This window comes from Brassica napus, chromosome A3 (genome assembly GCF_020379485.1).
Source record: "Brassica napus cultivar Da-Ae chromosome A3, Da-Ae, whole genome shotgun sequence".
In the NCBI taxonomy this organism is placed as follows: Eukaryota; Viridiplantae; Streptophyta; class Magnoliopsida; order Brassicales; family Brassicaceae; genus Brassica; species Brassica napus.
In genome coordinates this window covers 8,077,006-8,094,991 of record NC_063436.1, presented here as the reverse complement: position 1 = coordinate 8,094,991, position 17,986 = coordinate 8,077,006, and the positions used below count along the sequence as shown (strand labels likewise).

Genomic DNA, 17,986 nt, shown 5'->3' with positions numbered 1-17,986 from the left:
ACTTGTATCTTTTCAGATCCTCCTTGTATTGCTTTTGTTTGGGTTTATTCTACTGGTATGGTTGTATTCTACCACAAGGATTTGGGAAACTATGTTTTGATAGTACATATGATCATCGTTTTATACAGTAGACCTCTGTGTTGTTTGTTTGTGGGTACAGTCGAAGATTTATGTCTCTTCTTATTGTGTATTTGGACAGAAGACTGTTGGAGATATATGCTTTAGTGTCCTTGTCATGGATGTTCTATGAGTTTGTTAGATGGGTTTGGTTTGTTCTGATTTGCGTTCTTGGATTGATTCAGTTTGTTATGTGTGTGTGAAACTTTCGTTAATCTAAGACTAGTGAAGCTTTTCTTACTTTGTATCCATACGCTCTATGCGTTGCAAGTTCTTTGGTAAACCTTAAGCATCATGAGTTTAAACGAATTTGTCACAAAAAAGATAAACACAACATGAATCAATCCTTCAAATTTTCTGTGGTTATAAAGCTGGTAAACGACAAAACAGTCTCTTTGAGTCTATGGGTAGCTAAGTTCAAATTTTCAATTAACTAGAACGATATTCAAATTCTGTTTTTAATGAAATAGTAGAAGAGGACAAAACAGATGATACAACTAAACGGAAACAACTACTGTACCTTTATAAACAAAATGATTATCAGAGGGATTAGGTTGTTATCTCTTGTCATGAGAAATGCTTCACATCTTTGGTCCCAAGTTTTTTCTGCTCAAACTCTTTAATCGTGTTCACTAGCTTCTTCATGTTATCGTCATACACAAATGGAAGCTTCTTGTACAATGTCACCTTCTTCTTGGCCGAAACAGGTAACATCTCTCTGCAAAGCTCCTCGTGCACTGTTATGGTGTTGTGGTAATGGTAATAACGGATCTTTGTCTCTGTCTTGTGTAGCGTTTTGCCTACTACGTTTTCAGACATGTGAACTCCTGTCGCAAAAGCGTTCTTGGCCTGGATCGCATATTTCCTGTCACGTCGTATGTTTGTTCTTGATTCTCTGAATAGTAGCTTCTCAAATCCCCATTGCCTGATAACAAATACACACCAAACAAGAAAACAAGTGTTTTTCTTTTCAGAAACATCACTGATCAAATTAAAAGCTAATTTCCAAGGTTCTATCCTACAATTACGCTTAGGCGTTCCAAATTCCAAAGAACCGAACAGAAAACCATCTAAATGGTTCATGTTTCTCTATACTAAAATTACTAAACCGAATCGGATTATAATACCCGAAATACAACTAATATATCTATTATCTTTAATTTTAAAATAACTACAGTCTAGGAATTATCAAAATTTATGTTTGTATCCGAATATTTATATCCAAATTATATGAATTAGTCCGAATTATCCAGTATTTTATTTCAAACAATCCAAATTGTCTAACATCCAAACTGAATTTCATTTTTTCAGTTTTTTTTTCTTTTTTGAGCAACTTTTCAGGTATTAGTTGTTGTTAATGTTTTTACCAGAACTAAAGAACCAAACCCGACCCAATTTTATAAAATACTTTGACAGTTCCGATATCTTCTAATTTCTATTTAACAAAGAACCGAAAACTAAAACAATCAAACCAAAAAACGAATGAATGCTCGGTTCTACCAAGTACTAACAATAACAATTGACTTCTTTGAATTCAATTGCATTACAAAGGAGACTGAGGAAGCAATACCTGGGATAATCTTGAGTTGAATCGTTCAAGCAAAGAACACTAGACATTGGGTTCTGCTCAATAGTGAACTGAGTATAATCCGAAAACTCAGCAAGAACCGATTCAAGCGTATTCCCATCAGGCAAATAAATATACTCATCAACATCAAAGAAAAACGTCCACTCCGCAGCGTGACGATACCGATGCAAACAATCATTCACAATCAAAAACTGATTATAGTAATAACCATCGTACCGAGCCTGGTCCCTAATGTCCTGAACCGTGACCCTCCCTGCTCGAATCCACGGCTCAAGAACCTCCCTAACCTCCGGCGAAACACCACCGGCATCGTGAAAGACAAAATGCGATTTATCACCAAAGAACCAAGCGTGGTAAGCCATCCACTCCCTCATACGCGACGAGCTCACGTTCCCGTACAGCGACGAGCCGCAGTAGAGGTACTCGTACGGATACGGCGGCGAGAATCTCGACTCGTTGTAAGACCCTGCGCCCTCCTCGAGGGCCGTGAACCTCTCGAAGAGTGTGGGAGGTTCGTTGTAGTAGGCGTTGAGGATGAGTTTACCTCCGGAGTTATCGGAGTTGGGGTTCGAGTGGAACGTGCAGTTGACGACCACGACGGTGTAGACTCGTCCGTAGCCCCAGTCCGGGAGGATCTTCACGGCTTTGGTGGCTCGTGTTGTGGTTCCGTTGTTGGATAGGTACTCGCACTTGAACCATGGCTTCCCGAAGGTGTGGATTGGCTTTGAGGCGAGTCCGACGACGGAGAAGGATGATGGACCGCCGCGGTAAGCTCCCATGAGGACGAACAGCGCCGCCGCGTTTCCGAACGGTTGGAAAACGCGTTTGTTCGGATCTGACGGAGGAGAAGTTGCCGGCGTGGCGGAGAGAGAGGTGGCGAAATTCTCAGGTGGAGAAAATGAGGAGGAGGAGGAGAGTATGGTGGTGGCGGTGGTGGTGGGAGAGGCGGAGCAGGGAGGAGCGGTGGAGATGAGGTTGTGGTAGTAAGGTGGAAGGTTCCAGATGATCATGACGAGGGAGAGAGCTAGCAATGTAGCGACCAGTGGCTTATTCTCTAAACAGACGGTGGTGGTGGACACCGGCGGCAGAATCTCCTTCCTCATTGTTTCCGGCGCCGGTGAAACGAAACGCACCGTTTCGGTTTCAAAATTTTTTTTTTTTCTTTTTTACGACAAAAGCGTAATAAGAGAGAAGTGTGACTCGTAGCTTTTGCCGACACAAGTGTTCTATTATGGAGAGACTCGTGGCTGTCTCTATGTAGTGTGTTATAGGGGTGGGCACTTTACCCGATACCCGAAGTGGCATCCGAACCCGATCCGAAAAAACCGAACCGAAATCCGAACCGAAGTAGCAAAATACCCGAACGGGTATTGAATAAGGAGAGATTGGATACCCGAACCCGAACGGATAATACCCGAACCCGAATGGATATCCGAAGATAACCGAACATATGTATAATTAACTTTATGTTTCTAGTTTATATCTCTCATTTTATATAAAATATTTATATTGATACTACACATACTTTAAGTTCATATGATATACATACAATTACGGAAAAAATGATTTGCTACTCACTTAAAATGCATGTCAAGTTTTTTATTTCAAAAATTAACAAAAAGTTATATCCAAAATTAAAAAAAAATAACTAAATTAATGCCTTTTTAGTTTTAAAATGTTATGTCCAAATCTATTAACCATTCAATCTATTAAAAATAAAAAATTAGTTAACTAAAAGTTATATTTTTAAATACAACAAACTTGAGAAATGAAAATTATAATTTTTTTTTTCAAAATCTAAATATCTGAACCCGACCCGAAATAACCGAATCCGAACTAAAAATACCCGAACCCGACCCGAAGTACAGAAATACCCGAACGGGTTCTAGACCTCTATACCGAAATACCCGAAAATCCGAAATACCCGATCCGAACCCGAACGGGTACCCGAACGCCCACCCCTAGTGTGTTATAGGAATATGGGCCTGGATCTCTTGTTATTTACGGAAACGACACTGCATCTAATCGTAAAGCTGGATCGTCTACTGGCTCCCAGCTGATAGCTTTTGTGGGACCCCATGATTCGTGCCAAGCTGGCGCAACGGTGCTAACTTTGATTTGTTTTTGTTACCAAAGAGGAGTAACAACAAAAAGAAAGTTAAAAAGAGTTGTCGATAGATTTTGGAAGAGTTTGTGAATTTTTCAGTCAAAAGAAAAAGTTATAAAACTATTTTCAGTAGATTCTGGTTTAGGACTAATTAACCGAAGAAAAAAAAGGTATTCAACAGTCAAAATCGAATGGTGTTAGATATTTGATAGTTTAAAATAAATATAGTAACAAAAATAACGAATATATATAAAAGATTGGAGTTTATATGTGTTGTTTGTTCGTCGAAGTGATAATGTTGTAAACCTATAATCCAAATTACCTAGGTAAATTTGAAACGATTTCACCAAAAAACAAGTGCAACCCATTTCATTTAATATTCTATTTATATAAGCTCGAATAATAGATTATGAAGCTCGTGAGTAATATAATAGAAATCACCTTGTTTGTTGTAGAAATATTACATTAAAGACACCAGGTCAAGTCCATGTTTAAGCTACTGGATCCATGTCTGAATGAAGTAAAAATAAAGTTGTTTTAGTCTCATGATCCCTGAATTGATTAAAAACATGATGTTTTCGTCTAATTTTGGAACTCCCGGGGACTTATGAGTATGACAAATGCTTTATGTTTTACAGTATGATTTAATATGAACAAGCATGTGTAGATCTAATGAGAATAGGATTGCGTGCTTGTCGACAAAAAGAAAAAAGGATTGCGAGCTTATTCCATTTGATAATCACAGCTAAATCCAGTCAAGACTTCAATTTTTCAAACTTAAACGTCAATAAAGAGACCGTGTGTCACATTCAAAACTGAAGGATACCGTGTATGTTTTAAATTTATCGTCATATTATTTATATTTTCAGTTTTTTTTTTGCCGTCAACGAATTTAGAGTTTAAGAATCTTTTACAGAATTGTCGGTGGACGTTGTTACAATCATTTCCAACTCCAAGTACTTTATACAAAACCTTCAGCATGTGATTGGCCATCATACTTAAGCATACTGAGTTTATTTACGCAATGTGTTTAATCATCCCTTGTGGAAACTTCTTACCGACAAAGTGAATTTTGGAGAAATCTGTTTTACCTTTCCAATGCAACAGTAAGTTATGCTCGTAAATAAAAAAAAGGGTAAGACCAAAAATGATCACGTCATCTTCTTAACTTTGGCTTTGATTGGTGTTATGAAAAACTACTAAACCACCGAATGTTAATTTGTTTATTGCAAAATGCAAGATTTTGCTAATCAGTTTTCATTTATGCGAGATCAATGACAAGTATAACTTTAAAATTGTCATCTGCAGTTTAACAGCGAAATTAACTTTTTGTTGGCGAGTGACTTCATCGTTCCTTTTCACATATTTCTTTATCTTCTATGGTTATGTCACTTATCGGATTGATGTTTTTATTTGTCAATCAATTGTGAAGTCTAACATAAAATATCTATTTCACTTATAGCATACAGCGACAACTAAAGTCATCTCTACCAACAATCATAACACACGATCTTCTGAATTTGTTATGTGGACTTTTGTCTATAAAGCTCCTTGGAATATTCCTATCCTTAGTGTTGATCAAGGGAGTTTTGTTAGGGAATGCTTAGGTCGACCAATCTGGTAACGATAATATGAATAAGCTTTTCAAGAGTTGTGTCATGAATCGTGGACCATAACTATGGATGCGATAACAATTCAAAACCTTTCTATAAGAAAATAATCAGAAGTCAATGTTTCATAAACAAGATTTCTGATTTGCACATTACATTAACACATATAGTAGATCAAAAGTAACTCATATAAAGAACTAGTAACGACTTGGAAGGCAACATCGTTCCACAAACCAGCAACAACATAGAGTTGTCAAACTGCATCATTCCAAAAATCCAAAGATATATTAGTGATTATTTACAAAAAGGAAAAATAAATCTACTATCATTGTTTTTAATGGCTTTATCAAACTGATTTGATTCACATACCGTGACATAATTATTCACAGTTCAAAAGGAAAAAAAAAAACTGAAGACAGAAATCTTTAGTTAGACCACCCAACGACGGAAAGGAGACATACTATATCATATAATAACGTTGGAGTTTACCAGGTTCTGAGAAACGGAAAGCAACCCATATACTCTCCTTCTCCATAGTATTCATCTCTATATGGACGCAGCGGCGGTGGATGTGGCTGACCGTAGCCACTGTAGTAGTCTTGGAACCTCGTGCTGGTTGGTGGATACGGTGGTGGTGGAGCCTCCATTACCGGAGGGTAGAGAGGCGACGGGGCTGAAAAATTTCATGGAAAGTAAAACACATGCATGGTATGGTATTTTATCATTTCAGCTAATTGTCACATATATAAGAAAAAAATATTAAGTTTACAAAAAATATAATGTTTTGAGGATTGCCTTGTGGTTGATTTGACTCATGAGAAACATGGTAAGCTGCCATTGTGAAGCTTTAGATTTGAAACTCGGTTGGCAATAGAACAGGAAAGTTCAAAAGAAGTGTGGTTCAGAAAAGTGATATGTTCATGAGAATATCTGAGGAACTACAAGACATTCTTATGACTGTTCCCAAGTTTAACTTCAGGAAAATAATCTGAAATAGTATATCAAGAGCAAAACCGACGTTGGTTTTGTCGAGGCGGAGACACATGGCAGTTGTGGTGTTTTGACGTGTTGGCTTGCAAACAGCGCGACGAGCTACTTGGCAGTTTAATCCGATTTGGGTCGGTGCCTTCCGGTTCGCCTTGATTTTGTAATTTTGAGAAATAGCTTCCGGTTGGCCCAATATAAGACTGAAACCACGTCTCTGACCCAAATTTCTACGTCTATTTCTATTCTGGTTTGACATTTGTGGCCCTATTTCCTCTTGGGACATGAGACATCTCGCTTCTTACCTGGAAGGCTTTTTTTTGTTGTTTCCTTGTAAATTAACTAAAACGCTAGACTATCTTGATTGCCTAAAACAAATCCACCCTTGATTATCCTCTCGCTTCTAGAATTTCTTTCTGAGTCTCATAGTTATGTTCTAACTTATACATACATTTCACCATTTATCTTAAATCAGCCCAAGAGACATTATGGTATTAGATAATGCTGATAAACTTGTGTAGCTAATTGTACATGACGCTATAAAACTTAACACAACATTTAATTCATTTTATATCATAATTTATTTATTTCATAAGATGGTTAGTTAGTACTTTAGCCGTCAAGAACACGAATAAAACAAACATATTCCAGAAATTATATTCCGAAGTATATACTTTGAGTTCCCTCATCACATTTGTTGTATTGGTTTACTTTTACTGGATATATTTGAATATTTGATCATTTCATTTCATCATTTAGTTGCAGTACAACTTTTTTTATAGTCGCTCCGTTCGATGAAAAAAAAATCTCTCTGTTCCATAAAGATAATAATTTTATAATATAAATGCATTAATATTTTCTGCGAATTTCAGTTTTCGTTAAAGTTAAACTAATTGTAATTTAATAAATTCACTTTTTTTCTAAAAATTACAATATACTATTATTAAATAATACAAAATTATATTTTTTACGTTTTAAGTTTATGCACGCAGATAAAAAAAACATTTCATATAAACGAGAATAGAAAATGAACAAGTGAAATTAAGGAGATATGTTTCAAGGAGAAGCAGAATGAGGTCAATCAAAGTGAAGAAGCTGTGCAGCACATTTAGGACAGTCCTCAACAATCTTAGGAACCATGAAGTACATGAAACAAGCGTTGCATCCAGCAACAACAAGCACATCTTCTTCTTGATCCTCTTCCTCTTTATGATTCTCTCTTGATGATGGAGATGACTCTGATGAAGACTCCTCACTGTCGTAATATGAGCTATCTTCTTCAGAGCACAGTGTCCCATATGATTCTCCACTGTCATTGTCTTCATTCATCATCACTTTCCTTGGATCCTCTTTCACTCTCATTCCATTTTTCCAGTTTATGTAGTAGATTTCTCCTGTCTAAACAAAAAGAAAACCCATCTCAAGATTTGCATCAAAAGGTTAAAAATGTAACTCCATTTTGATATTAAGATAAAAGTTTTTATCTCTTTTTTTCTCGGTACTTAACTGTCTTATGCATCCAAAGTTGTGTTAAGACAGAAAGCTTTGGCCCTAGTTTTATAAATAAACAAATGACTATGCAATTTTTTACATGTATGTTTGAGGTAATATATCATTAGTTTTCTCAGACTTATCACTGAACAAGAAAAGATAAAAAAACATTTGTTTTGTTTGTCTAGAAAAATCATATCTAGAATATCAAGTATTTGGTTCACTGTGGTCTAAGCCTTTCATAAGTTTCTGCAAAAGGATTTAAAATGATTTTTTCCTTTTAATGCTTTTCTTTTGGTCTCTTTTAGAACGAAAACTTATTTTTCCCTAACACACGAGCCTGAACACAAAAAAAACTACGAACATAGCAATATCTATACGGTCTTTGAAGCAATGAATGCATCAGATACAAACGAAACAAGAAGAGCCATTAGTTAAAATGAAATACTGGCCCCAATGAACAAAGAAAAGCGTATTTAATGCAATCCAAAATACGAAAACGACACGAGTTAGAACTTTATGTAGTGATTAATTCAACCTAGAAAGCTTAAAAGTATAAAAAAATGTAGAGGAAGAATCTCATTTGATGTTTTTGTATGTTTGTTTACCTTGAGATCAAGACATTGTTCCCAGTGACAAGGAAGAGATAAGTGAGAATTGAGCTCCAATGTTCTATCTGAGATCGGAGGAATATGTTCGTTGATTCTCTCTTCCATTGTAGCCGCCGATCTTCCTACTCTTCTTCTCCGATCTTTCAGAGAAATATTCTGCATAGATTTTTCCAGAGATTTCGTTATGGTCTCCATGTTCGGTGCCTTCATCTTCTTCTCTCCCTCTCAGAGAGAAAGAGAAAAAAAGAGTAACAAAAAAAATGATTTTTCAAAAAACAAAAAAAAGAGAGAAGAGTTTGATGAGAATATTTTCGACTGAGTAAGAAAACAAAGAAAAACAAGAGAGGGGGGTCAAGCGCCATGAGGGGGAAGCGCGTAGAGAGATTCTTTGGGTAAAAGAGAAAGTGGACCCGTAAAACTGTCAGGTCAGGAAACGGTGGCTCGCACTTTGTCTCACGTCCGTGTTACCGTGTTAGTTGTAAACCGCAGGAGCATACGGCACACGCGCGGGGTGTGCGTTTTGTTGTATCGGTAAGTGGCCGGAAGAGCATAAAAGTTTAAATATTGGGAAGAGTTAAAGTGAAACAAACCTGAGAATTTTATTTTTGAAAGAAGAGATAATTCAGTAATTTTTTTTTTTATAATATGTAATTAACGTAGCTATCGAAAAGAATGCCGGAACTTCCTTTTTCTGTTATTTCGTTTTCTTTTTACCCTTGGAAACTTAGAGCATGAGAACATTTTTTATTATTTTTTCGTGGGTCCATGAACAGTTATGAATTCGGATATGCTGTTTTCTGCATTAGTGAACCCGAAGAAGGAGTTCATAGGAATAAAATAATAATATTAATTTTTTTTAAAAAAAAATGTAAAATATTCAGAAAAGATGAATAAAATATTAAAACATATTATTAAAATTATGAAAACATTTTATTGAATACATTAAAAGTACATTGCATAAATTGAGAAATTTTTCTAACATACATAACTTATTTATTCATCTTCATCACCAAACATTTGCCAAATATTTTCCACTAAATCAGCTTTCAAACGATGATGCTTGTCGCCATCTCGAACTTCTCTCCGCATGGCTAACATATCAGGGGTGACATTAACACTATCTCTGCTTCTCGCCTGCGAACTTCTGCTAGACTGTCCTGTCTCAAACTCAGATGTATCAATTGGAGCGTATCCGTCTCGTTCATCCTCTACTATCATATTGTGCAATATGACACAAGCTATCATTACTTTTCCTATCCTTTCCTTGTCCCATTGTAGAGCTGGGTTCCTAACAATTGCAAACCTCGATTGCAATACTCCAAAAGCCCGTTCGACATCTTTTCTGGCGGATTCTTGCATTTCTGCAAATTTCTATGCTTTACGACCTTGAGGAAGTGGGATGGATTGGATAAATGTTGCCCATCGAGGATAAATGCCGTCGGTAAGATAGTAGGCCATACGATAAGTGTGGTTGTTGACCTTGAACTTCACTTTAGGGGCTCGACCATGTAAGATGTCATCAAAAACTGGAGACCGATCAAGAACATTGATATCGTTTAGGGTACCTGGTAAGCCGAAAAAAGCGTGTCAAATCCAAAGATCTTGTGATGCCACGGCTTCTAAGACAATTGTCGGCTTTCCCGAACCACGTGTGAACTGACCTTTCCAAGCTGTTGGGCAGTTTTTCCACTCCCAGTGCATACAGTCGATGGAGCCTATCATCCCCGGAAATCCCCGTACCTCTCCAATATCGAGTAATCGCTGAAGATCCTCGGCTGTAGGTGTTCGTAGATACTCATCCCCAAACAATTGTATTATTGCATCAGTGAATTTTGCCAAACATAAACGTGATGTACTGTCAGCCATCCGGAGATATTCGTCATACGTATCTCCTGACTGACCATATGCGAGCATACGTATCGCTGCCGTACACTTTTGAAGTGGAGATAGCCCGTTCCTTCCGGTAGCATCTCTTCTTTGCTGAAAGTACGGAACTTCAGTACTTAGACGGTCGACAATGCGAAGGAACAATGGCTTGTTCATTCGAAACCGCCGCCTAAACATATCTTGTGTGTACGTTGGATTATTACTGAAATAGTCGTTGCATAGTCGAATGTGTCCTAGTTCTCGATCTCTTTCAATATAAGCTCGCCTCTTTGGTTTGTTGGTTTGACCATCAATTATTGTATCGATGAAATTATCAACTACTTCATCGACCAATTCATCAAAAACTTCATCCGCTTCATCACTTGATGAGGAAGACATTGTTGATGATATTTATTGTAATATTTTTCCTACAAAAGGCAATAGGGAGGAATTTTTTAATAAACTTTTGTTTTGGGTTTTAACCTTAGTTTTTTGTTTAATATTATTTTGGTTTTAACCTTAGTAAAGTTTTCCATTAAAATTATAAATCAGTATATTTGTCTATTTCTCTTCAATTTTATTTCGGTTTTAACCTTAGTTTTTTTATTATTATTTTGGTCTTAAACTTAGTAAATATTTTCATGAAAATTATAAATCTGTTTATTTCTCTTGAATCTTTTTTTTTGGGTTTTAACTTTAGTAAATTATAAACTTTTTTTTGGTTTTAAATCTGATAATATAGAATATAGAATTTCATTATTTAAGGATGTGTTCATTACTTAGAATTTTGGGTTTTCAACTTACCTCTGTTGAATGGTAGAGATGATCCGTGGGGTTGAGGAGTAGTAGAGTTGATTCCTTGTGTTGATTGGTGATTCTTGTTTGATTGTTGTTGTGATTCTCGTGGTGTTGGTTGGTGATTACGAGATGGTGAGATAGTTTAGATAAAAGTATGGCTGATGTTAAGATAGTTTTGATAAAATGCATGAATGAGATAAATAGAATGAAACACATAGTCATTTATATAGAAAAACATTGAAGCAAGTAGCATGTGGGTACATACACCCGTGAGTACAAAAGCAAAGCTGTGGGGACATACCCTTAATTTGATACATAAAACGAGTGTAGAAAATTGAAAAACACTACACTCTTCCGTGATTCCATCTTACATAACCTACAACTACAACCACCTACTACTACATTACCACCCGTGACTTGATTTGATACATAAAGAAACAGAGACCTGCAACCATCCACGCATCCTCCTCCTTGAACCCGTGACCTACAAAGCACAACAGTTACAATATCAATATACATCAAGGAAAAGATTTAAACACAAACATCATACACTGCATTTCCTAGCAACCTACTATAAATTTCAAAAAAAAAATAACCACTCACCAACTTAAAGCAATTCAGATATGAGTTTGTTTTTTAGAGCAAGCTCTTGATCTGTAAGTGTATCAGCGTTTTTTCCTAGCAACCTATCAAGTATTTTCTGTTTGGATAACATATTCTTGGCTGCTAGAATGGTTTCGATCTGATCAAACGCTGCTTCATTGCCATGCTTCTTGCGTTTTGCTGCTTTGCTAGCCGTGATTCCGGGAGGTCTAACATCTTCCTCGCGACCCACCTCATCCCCAGTTTCCTTCCTTTTCTCCTTTGCACCATTTGATGTCAGACTGTGTGATCTCCATTTTTGATCAAACCGAAGCTCCCTCCAACAATGTTCAAGAATGAACTTGGATTTGTAGTCATTAAAGAAGATGTCATGAGCCACCTTCATGACATCATTCTCATTATGTCCACTCGCCTGCTCCTTCAGAGCAACTTCATGACATCCCACGAACTTACACACCTGCTCAATAATCCTTCCCCACCTCTGCTTACATTGACTCCACTCCCTAGGAATAGAGCCAACGAGCAGAGGGCTAGCATTCAGGTACTCCTCTATTCTCTTCCAAAATGCTCCTAGCTTCTGCTCATTACTGGTTATTGGATCCTTGCTGGTGTTCAACCAAGCACTGATCAACACCAAATCTTCTTTGGTTGTCCACTTCCTCCTTTCCGGAGGTTTAGGAACCTCAGAAGATCCTATTTCTATTGGCTGAGTGGTCTGGGAAGTAAGCAGGTTAACAAAGCCGGGAGAGTTTAGGGGAAAAGGATCCATTTTGGTTGAGTATTGAAGTTTTTAAGTTTTCGTTTCTGTTTTAAGATGTCGATTAGCTAGATTTTTAAACTACTTTTGGGTTTGAAAGTACAAGGAAGTAAACATCTTCTAACCACTAAAAATTGATGACACTTAACTTAACTACACAACTACTTCACACAGACCATTCAATAAACATCAAATCAGGTTTTCAAATTAATTATTTCAAGTTTAAATTTAGTTCTGGTTCAGTTGAAGTTTAAATCAAAGTTCACACAGACCATTCAAAAATTGATTACACTTAACTTAACTACACAACTACTTCAGTTCTGGTTCAGTTCAAGTTTAAATTCTACTACTACTCTAACCTACTCTAGTTCAAGTTCAAATTCATTAGGCAACAACTCTAGGGATAGTGTGGTTACCTTTGTGTTTTCAGTCGAAGCAGCATTTCTCCAAGTGATCCACCTGCACGGTCAGGTTATAAACCTTCCCAGTGAGCCTATCAACCTCCACAGTGAGGGCTTTCACCTCTGCCTGTACAAGGAAATGACAATGAGATGGTGTTAGTCACGGTATAAAATATAAGAAAAAAATTACAAAACAAAATTCAAAAGTGGGAAATCAGATTACCTCCAGACTTTTAATCTTATTATTCACTTCCGGCAGCCACTTGATCACCGCCTCCACCTCCTCCACACGACTTGTGAGCCGTTCGATATGCTCCTGCACACCAATGACCCAAGGCTGACGATAATGAAAACCATCAGCCTTGGTAACAACACATAAACTATATCAGATTGTTAATTAACAGACAAAAACAGAAGACATAATTTAAAAGACAAGAACCCGTTTTTTACCTCGTAGTTTATGCAGGTGAAGAAACGCTTGCCGGGGAGAGTGTCGTATTCCTCCTTCCCACGAACCTCGTGAATTATACTCCCACCACAGGGACACCTCGTCGGAATCCCGTGTTCTGAATCACACACGTATGAAAGCATATCGATGTGCTCATTTCTTCTCTTTGTGTCTCTTATCTCTGCTTCGGGATCCATCTGTATCAGGAAAACAAATAATTAGAACAGAAGCAACCGAGAAACAAAAAAAAAAAATTGAAAGACTAACTAAAAACCCCCAAATCCAATTCAAATCCACGATGAACAAACAATAAAAGAAATCCGTATGTTGATTTAAACGAAGAAATTAAAACCCCCTTTTAGATTTCAAACCCTTACACGAAACCCCCAAATCGAAATGAAATCCACGATAAACGAACCCTAAAAGGAAACCGTATGTCGATTTTAACCAAGAAATCGAAACCCCCTTCTCGATTTACAACCCTAAGACGAAACCCCCAAATCGACATCCTTAACCTAGAAACCTCTCGAGATCAAATCGAAGCTATCTCGTCCCGGAGTGATTGAGACTCACCTGAGAGCGTTTACGAGTGACTCCGACGACGAATTGATCGAGAAAATCTCCGGCTCTGGACTCCGACACGAAATCGCCTCAGAGACGGAGAAACCCTAGATTTCGAAGAGAGAAGAGAAAATGGAATCTTTCACGCGATACCCTTTTTTCTCACTCAACACGCGAGATCGCGTAGCCATTCCCTCTGCGCCACGTGGCATGACCCCGTATCATACGGGCTCACTTGGAAGACCCGGTTCACGGGTTGAAACCCATTTATTCATTTCTTTTAATCGAAAAGGCCTATGATACCGAGCCCATGACTCTCTCACAAACCCCGATGCGGGTGGTCTTACTAGTTTACATAAACACAGCTCACAATTAAAGTAAGTTTTTTGTGCGTACTTTTTTTTAATAGAAAAGTCAACTAAAGTATAGAGAAAGTGTGTGCAAATGTCAACATTTAAGCCAACTAGAGTAAAGTTTTTATTCCGTGGATATAGGCTCTCAAACTTTAGCTGCAATGATTTAAGTAAGTTTTTTTTGAAACTTATGATTAAGTAAGTTTGTGAATTTACCATTCTAAACAACACCCCATTTTGAGCAGGCGTTGAAAACCTAGTCCCTTTCTCTCTCCAAGCAAAAGGCGCCGCTCGTTCATCTTTGTTGCTCCGGCGGTTGGCGTCTCTTGCCACCGTCGGAAGCGGTTCTAATTTTTTTCTTCTTAGCTTGGCGGATCTCCACTTTGGACTTGCGACGTTGAAGGTTTGGGTTGCGATCTGGCTTCAAAGAGATGTTTTGTGTGGTTATTTGGTCAGATCTTTGTTCGCTCTTGCTGGATTGGAGAATCGGCGGTCTGAGGTAGCGATTGGCTTCGGTGAGGTGGTCGTTGGCCTGTTGGTAGTGGTCCGACACCGGTGAAGTTCATGGGCCTCGTCTTGTCTTGATTTTTTCCTGTTTGCAACCTTTTCTTTGACGTTTATAGTATGGTGAAGTTATCTTTATTTAGACTAGTTTGAGGCTGTGGTTGCTTGTGAAAGGCTTTGTTGTGAGAGCGTGTGTCTGTGTTTCTACCGGATTGCTTGGGGGGGTCTGCTAGTTTCGAAATTATTTTCTGGTGCGCGGTGGCAGGTTTAGCCGGCTCTGATGTGGGGTTGTAATTCTTCCATCGATCCTGGTGTCTCGTTTTCAGGTGGTCAATGGTGGTGCGTTGTGCTAGTTTCTCCAGCTCTGCCCTTTCGTTAGTGCATCAAAGGTTCTCTTTTGTTCTGTTTTTGCCTTAGTGGTCTTAGTTCTATTAAGAGAATCAGATTTCTTAAGCGCTTGGGAGTTTGTGTGGTCTGCGGCAAGTGTGGATGGTGTCTTCTCTCGGGTCTGCGGTTAGGTTCTTCTCTGTGGTCTCCGGATAGAAGCTATCATCCTTGGAGCGTATGATGACTTTCTTGTGGTTATCTTTCGTTTCGCCGTTTTCACTCGGTCGTTCATTTAGATTTCAGTGGGTGAAGTGCAAGTGTTATGAAGTTGTGCTGTCCCTTGGTCTGCAACCGACGGGTTCTTCCGGATTACTTGGTAAGGGGCTGTGGAGCTTTTGCTCAATTGCGTGAGGTCTTGGAGTAGTTGATTGCCTAACATGCATCTTCATTGGCTGCTCGGGTTGGAATTTGATGTTTCTTTGGCTTCTTTGAGGTGAAGCAATGGTAAGTGTGGTGTTTGTTTGTGGTTTCTCCTTCAACCCCAATAATATAGGCCTGCTACGCTTTCTCGATCAATCCTGCTTCTAACGCTGGTTGCTTCGCCTGCCTTGATTGTATGGTTATTCTCCTTTGGCGCTTAGTTATCTTGTTCTCCTTAGTTTATGTTAGTTTCTTGGGGGTAAGTGTTTGCTTCAGTCCTTGTTTCTGGGTAGTATCTTGTTTCTACGCCGGCTTATGATTTCAGAAAGGTTGTATACCTTTGCTGACTTTGTGCGTAAAACTCTGTTTGAACCTTTTATTAATCTAATAGATGACAAAAAAAAAAGTAAGTTTGTGAAGAAAAACACCTCAGAGCATGAGCATCAGTGAACCTCCCTTTGGGGTTCACCTTCTTAATTTTTTATTATTAAAGTTTTTCTTTTTTTCATTTTGATTTTTTTTTAAAAAAAAAAAAAAAAAATTGACCAATCGCGGGCCGCCATGTGTCGTGGGGCCCGCGCTACACTGATGAACTTTAGAAGAGAGGGTATCATGCAGAAGAGGTGAGAAGGGGTGAGTTCATCACTTTTGCTTTTTTTAATATTTTTTTTTTCTCGTAAAACGTGTGAACCTCCCTCTTGAACCTCTAATGCTCTTGCTCTCACAAATCTTACGAATAATAAAGTCAATAACATCACGTCAAAGACAAAAGAAAAACATAAAAATCACGTACGACCATCAGACCATGTTCCAACTATCATTTTTGGTTATATTAAAACCACATGATATTTAAGATATTAACTACAAACATCAACCATGCTAAATTTGTATAGTGTGGTTAGTTAAGATATTAGGTTAACGTATGACGTATAATATTTTTTTTGATAAATGCATTCATAAATCACGGCCATAACGTTTACCATGATAACTTATGATGTATAACTTAAAACGATAATGACGTTTATTATAGAACTGGTAAAGAACTCTTACCATGATATGTGGTATGTCCATACGTACACTCCAATATGCAAAGATAACTAACTATACAATAACTTTTTCGTAAAAAAATACAAAAGAGAAGAAATTGTGTGTGTGTGTGGGGGGGGGGGGGGGGGGGGGGGGGGGGGAAGGAATTGTGAGGCGAATATATGTTCTGGAGGAAAATGATGTTAAAATGAATAAAAATAAATAAACAAACAAAATAGTGAAAAATGAAAGAGAGAAATGCAAGAGAATCTGTCGGAAGTGTAAGAAGGGAAAGCGACGAACCAGTCCAATCCAGTGTTGTTCTTTTCTTTCCTAGCAAAAAGTTTTTGTTTTACCAAAACATTGAATACATTGAATTTTATCGTATTGCTGGCGAAAAGGTTTATTATTACTTATTAGTTGTAATATACAGAAAGAGAGGTGTGTTCAAAAAAAAAATACAGAAAGAGAGACAATGGGACCTGAGAAGGGAATCTCTGAGGAGAGATAGAGATGTTTCAGATCCAAAGAGACATCAAAGTGTGTCTGTGACTCGCTCTGTGTGTGGGTCTCTCATCTCCTTCTTTATCTAAAACAAATAGACCATTTTGCTCTCTTTTTTCTTGTTTAATCATATTTTGTTTTTTTTTAAGTTTCGGATTTGTAAGAATCGAATTAAAACATTGCCTCTTTTTGTTTACACTGCATGGTTCAGTTTCTTATTGCGGTTCTAATTTACTTATTGTTGTTAATTTTCTTAATGAGTATTCATATATTTGTCTTAAAGGTCAAAGAAGCTTACAAGAAATGAAAGTCCTAAGCTAATGTTTCCGAGGCAAAAGAATAAAACAAGGAAGCATTACATTTGGCCCATTTAAGACGACATTACACAAGCAAGAGACTTAACTTAACTCTGCCATTTTGACAAGAGATAAGCAAATTGCCTTCTGCCTCCTCCTCCCAGGATTATGTTTTTAATCTCTCTATCTATCCTCTTGAAGACAGTTGCCGCAGGGGTGAAGGAGTGGTTGTAGAGAGTATCATTTCTTTGACGCCATATGTGATATACGGTTGCGTGGACAGCGACTTTAATTTCCTGATGAATATGGTCTAGACTACTTTTGTGCGACTATATACAAATAGAATACTAAAATATATATGGATAATTGGTTATAAAACAAACGATACTTGATTACTTGATAGTTTATTTGAAAGATGAAACCAAAAAAGACTAAATGAATTAATATAAAGTTTTGAAACTACTAGTTTACACTATAAAATATGTATGGATTTTATAAAAAATGTTAAATGTTGGGTAAAATATGCTTATTCACGATCATTGTATATAGAAGGTAGTGAAGCAGTCAAGACATAACCGAAGCAAACACGGGTCATTAATTAATGGACTCATCTG

General features: G+C 37.5%; 6 protein-coding genes and 1 long non-coding RNA gene across 7 annotated transcripts; 1 reads left to right on the top strand and 6 right to left on the bottom strand.

Moving 5' to 3' along the window:
* Window positions 1–525: 525 nt before the first annotated feature.
* LOC106447164 (galactan beta-1,4-galactosyltransferase GALS1-like) lies at window positions 526–2,948 on the bottom strand. Its single transcript, XM_013889036.3, has 2 exons — window positions 1,688–2,948; window positions 526–1,042 (listed from the first exon to the last, which is right to left on the bottom strand). Exons 1-2 carry the CDS (start codon window positions 2,806–2,808, stop codon window positions 685–687), a joined length of 1,479 nt encoding a protein of 492 aa, XP_013744490.1. The 5' UTR covers window positions 2,809–2,948; the 3' UTR covers window positions 526–684.
* A 2,545-nt stretch (window positions 2,949–5,493) lies between these two features.
* On the bottom strand, window positions 5,494–6,418 carry LOC106447178 (protein CYSTEINE-RICH TRANSMEMBRANE MODULE 10-like). The gene is made up of 3 exons (XM_013889051.3): window positions 6,218–6,418; window positions 5,912–6,095; window positions 5,494–5,680 (listed from the first exon to the last, which is right to left on the bottom strand). Exons 1-3 carry the CDS (start codon window positions 6,258–6,260, stop codon window positions 5,620–5,622), a joined length of 288 nt encoding a protein of 95 aa, XP_013744505.1. The 5' UTR covers window positions 6,261–6,418; the 3' UTR covers window positions 5,494–5,619.
* Window positions 6,419–7,395: 977 nt separating this feature from the next.
* Window positions 7,396–8,923, bottom strand: LOC125605245. The gene is made up of 2 exons (XM_048775165.1): window positions 8,506–8,923; window positions 7,396–7,804 (listed from the first exon to the last, which is right to left on the bottom strand). The coding sequence occupies exons 1-2, from the start codon at window positions 8,716–8,718 to the stop codon at window positions 7,484–7,486; spliced, it is 534 nt and encodes a 177-aa protein (XP_048631122.1). The 5' UTR covers window positions 8,719–8,923; the 3' UTR covers window positions 7,396–7,483.
* Window positions 8,924–9,879: 956 nt separating this feature from the next.
* Window positions 9,880–10,773, bottom strand: LOC106448824. The gene is made up of 2 exons (XM_048765215.1): window positions 10,170–10,773; window positions 9,880–10,073 (listed from the first exon to the last, which is right to left on the bottom strand). Exons 1-2 carry the CDS (start codon window positions 10,771–10,773, stop codon window positions 9,880–9,882), a joined length of 798 nt encoding a protein of 265 aa, XP_048621172.1.
* A 1,006-nt stretch (window positions 10,774–11,779) lies between these two features.
* On the bottom strand, window positions 11,780–12,544 carry LOC125591285 (glutathione S-transferase T3-like). The gene has a single exon (XM_048765213.1). The coding sequence runs from the start codon at window positions 12,542–12,544 to the stop codon at window positions 11,780–11,782; it is 765 nt and encodes a 254-aa protein (XP_048621170.1).
* On the bottom strand, window positions 12,352–14,070 carry LOC106447173. Its single transcript, XM_048775161.1, has 2 exons — window positions 13,384–14,070; window positions 12,352–13,294 (listed from the first exon to the last, which is right to left on the bottom strand). The coding sequence occupies exons 1-2, from the start codon at window positions 13,576–13,578 to the stop codon at window positions 13,148–13,150; spliced, it is 342 nt and encodes a 113-aa protein (XP_048631118.1). The 5' UTR covers window positions 13,579–14,070; the 3' UTR covers window positions 12,352–13,147.
* A 468-nt stretch (window positions 14,071–14,538) lies between these two features.
* LOC125605241 lies at window positions 14,539–15,956 on the top strand. The gene is made up of 2 exons (XR_007336749.1): window positions 14,539–15,188; window positions 15,244–15,956. It is a non-coding gene; the product is annotated as an uncharacterized LOC125605241 (long non-coding RNA).
* The last annotated feature ends 2,030 nt before the right edge of the window (window positions 15,957–17,986 follow it).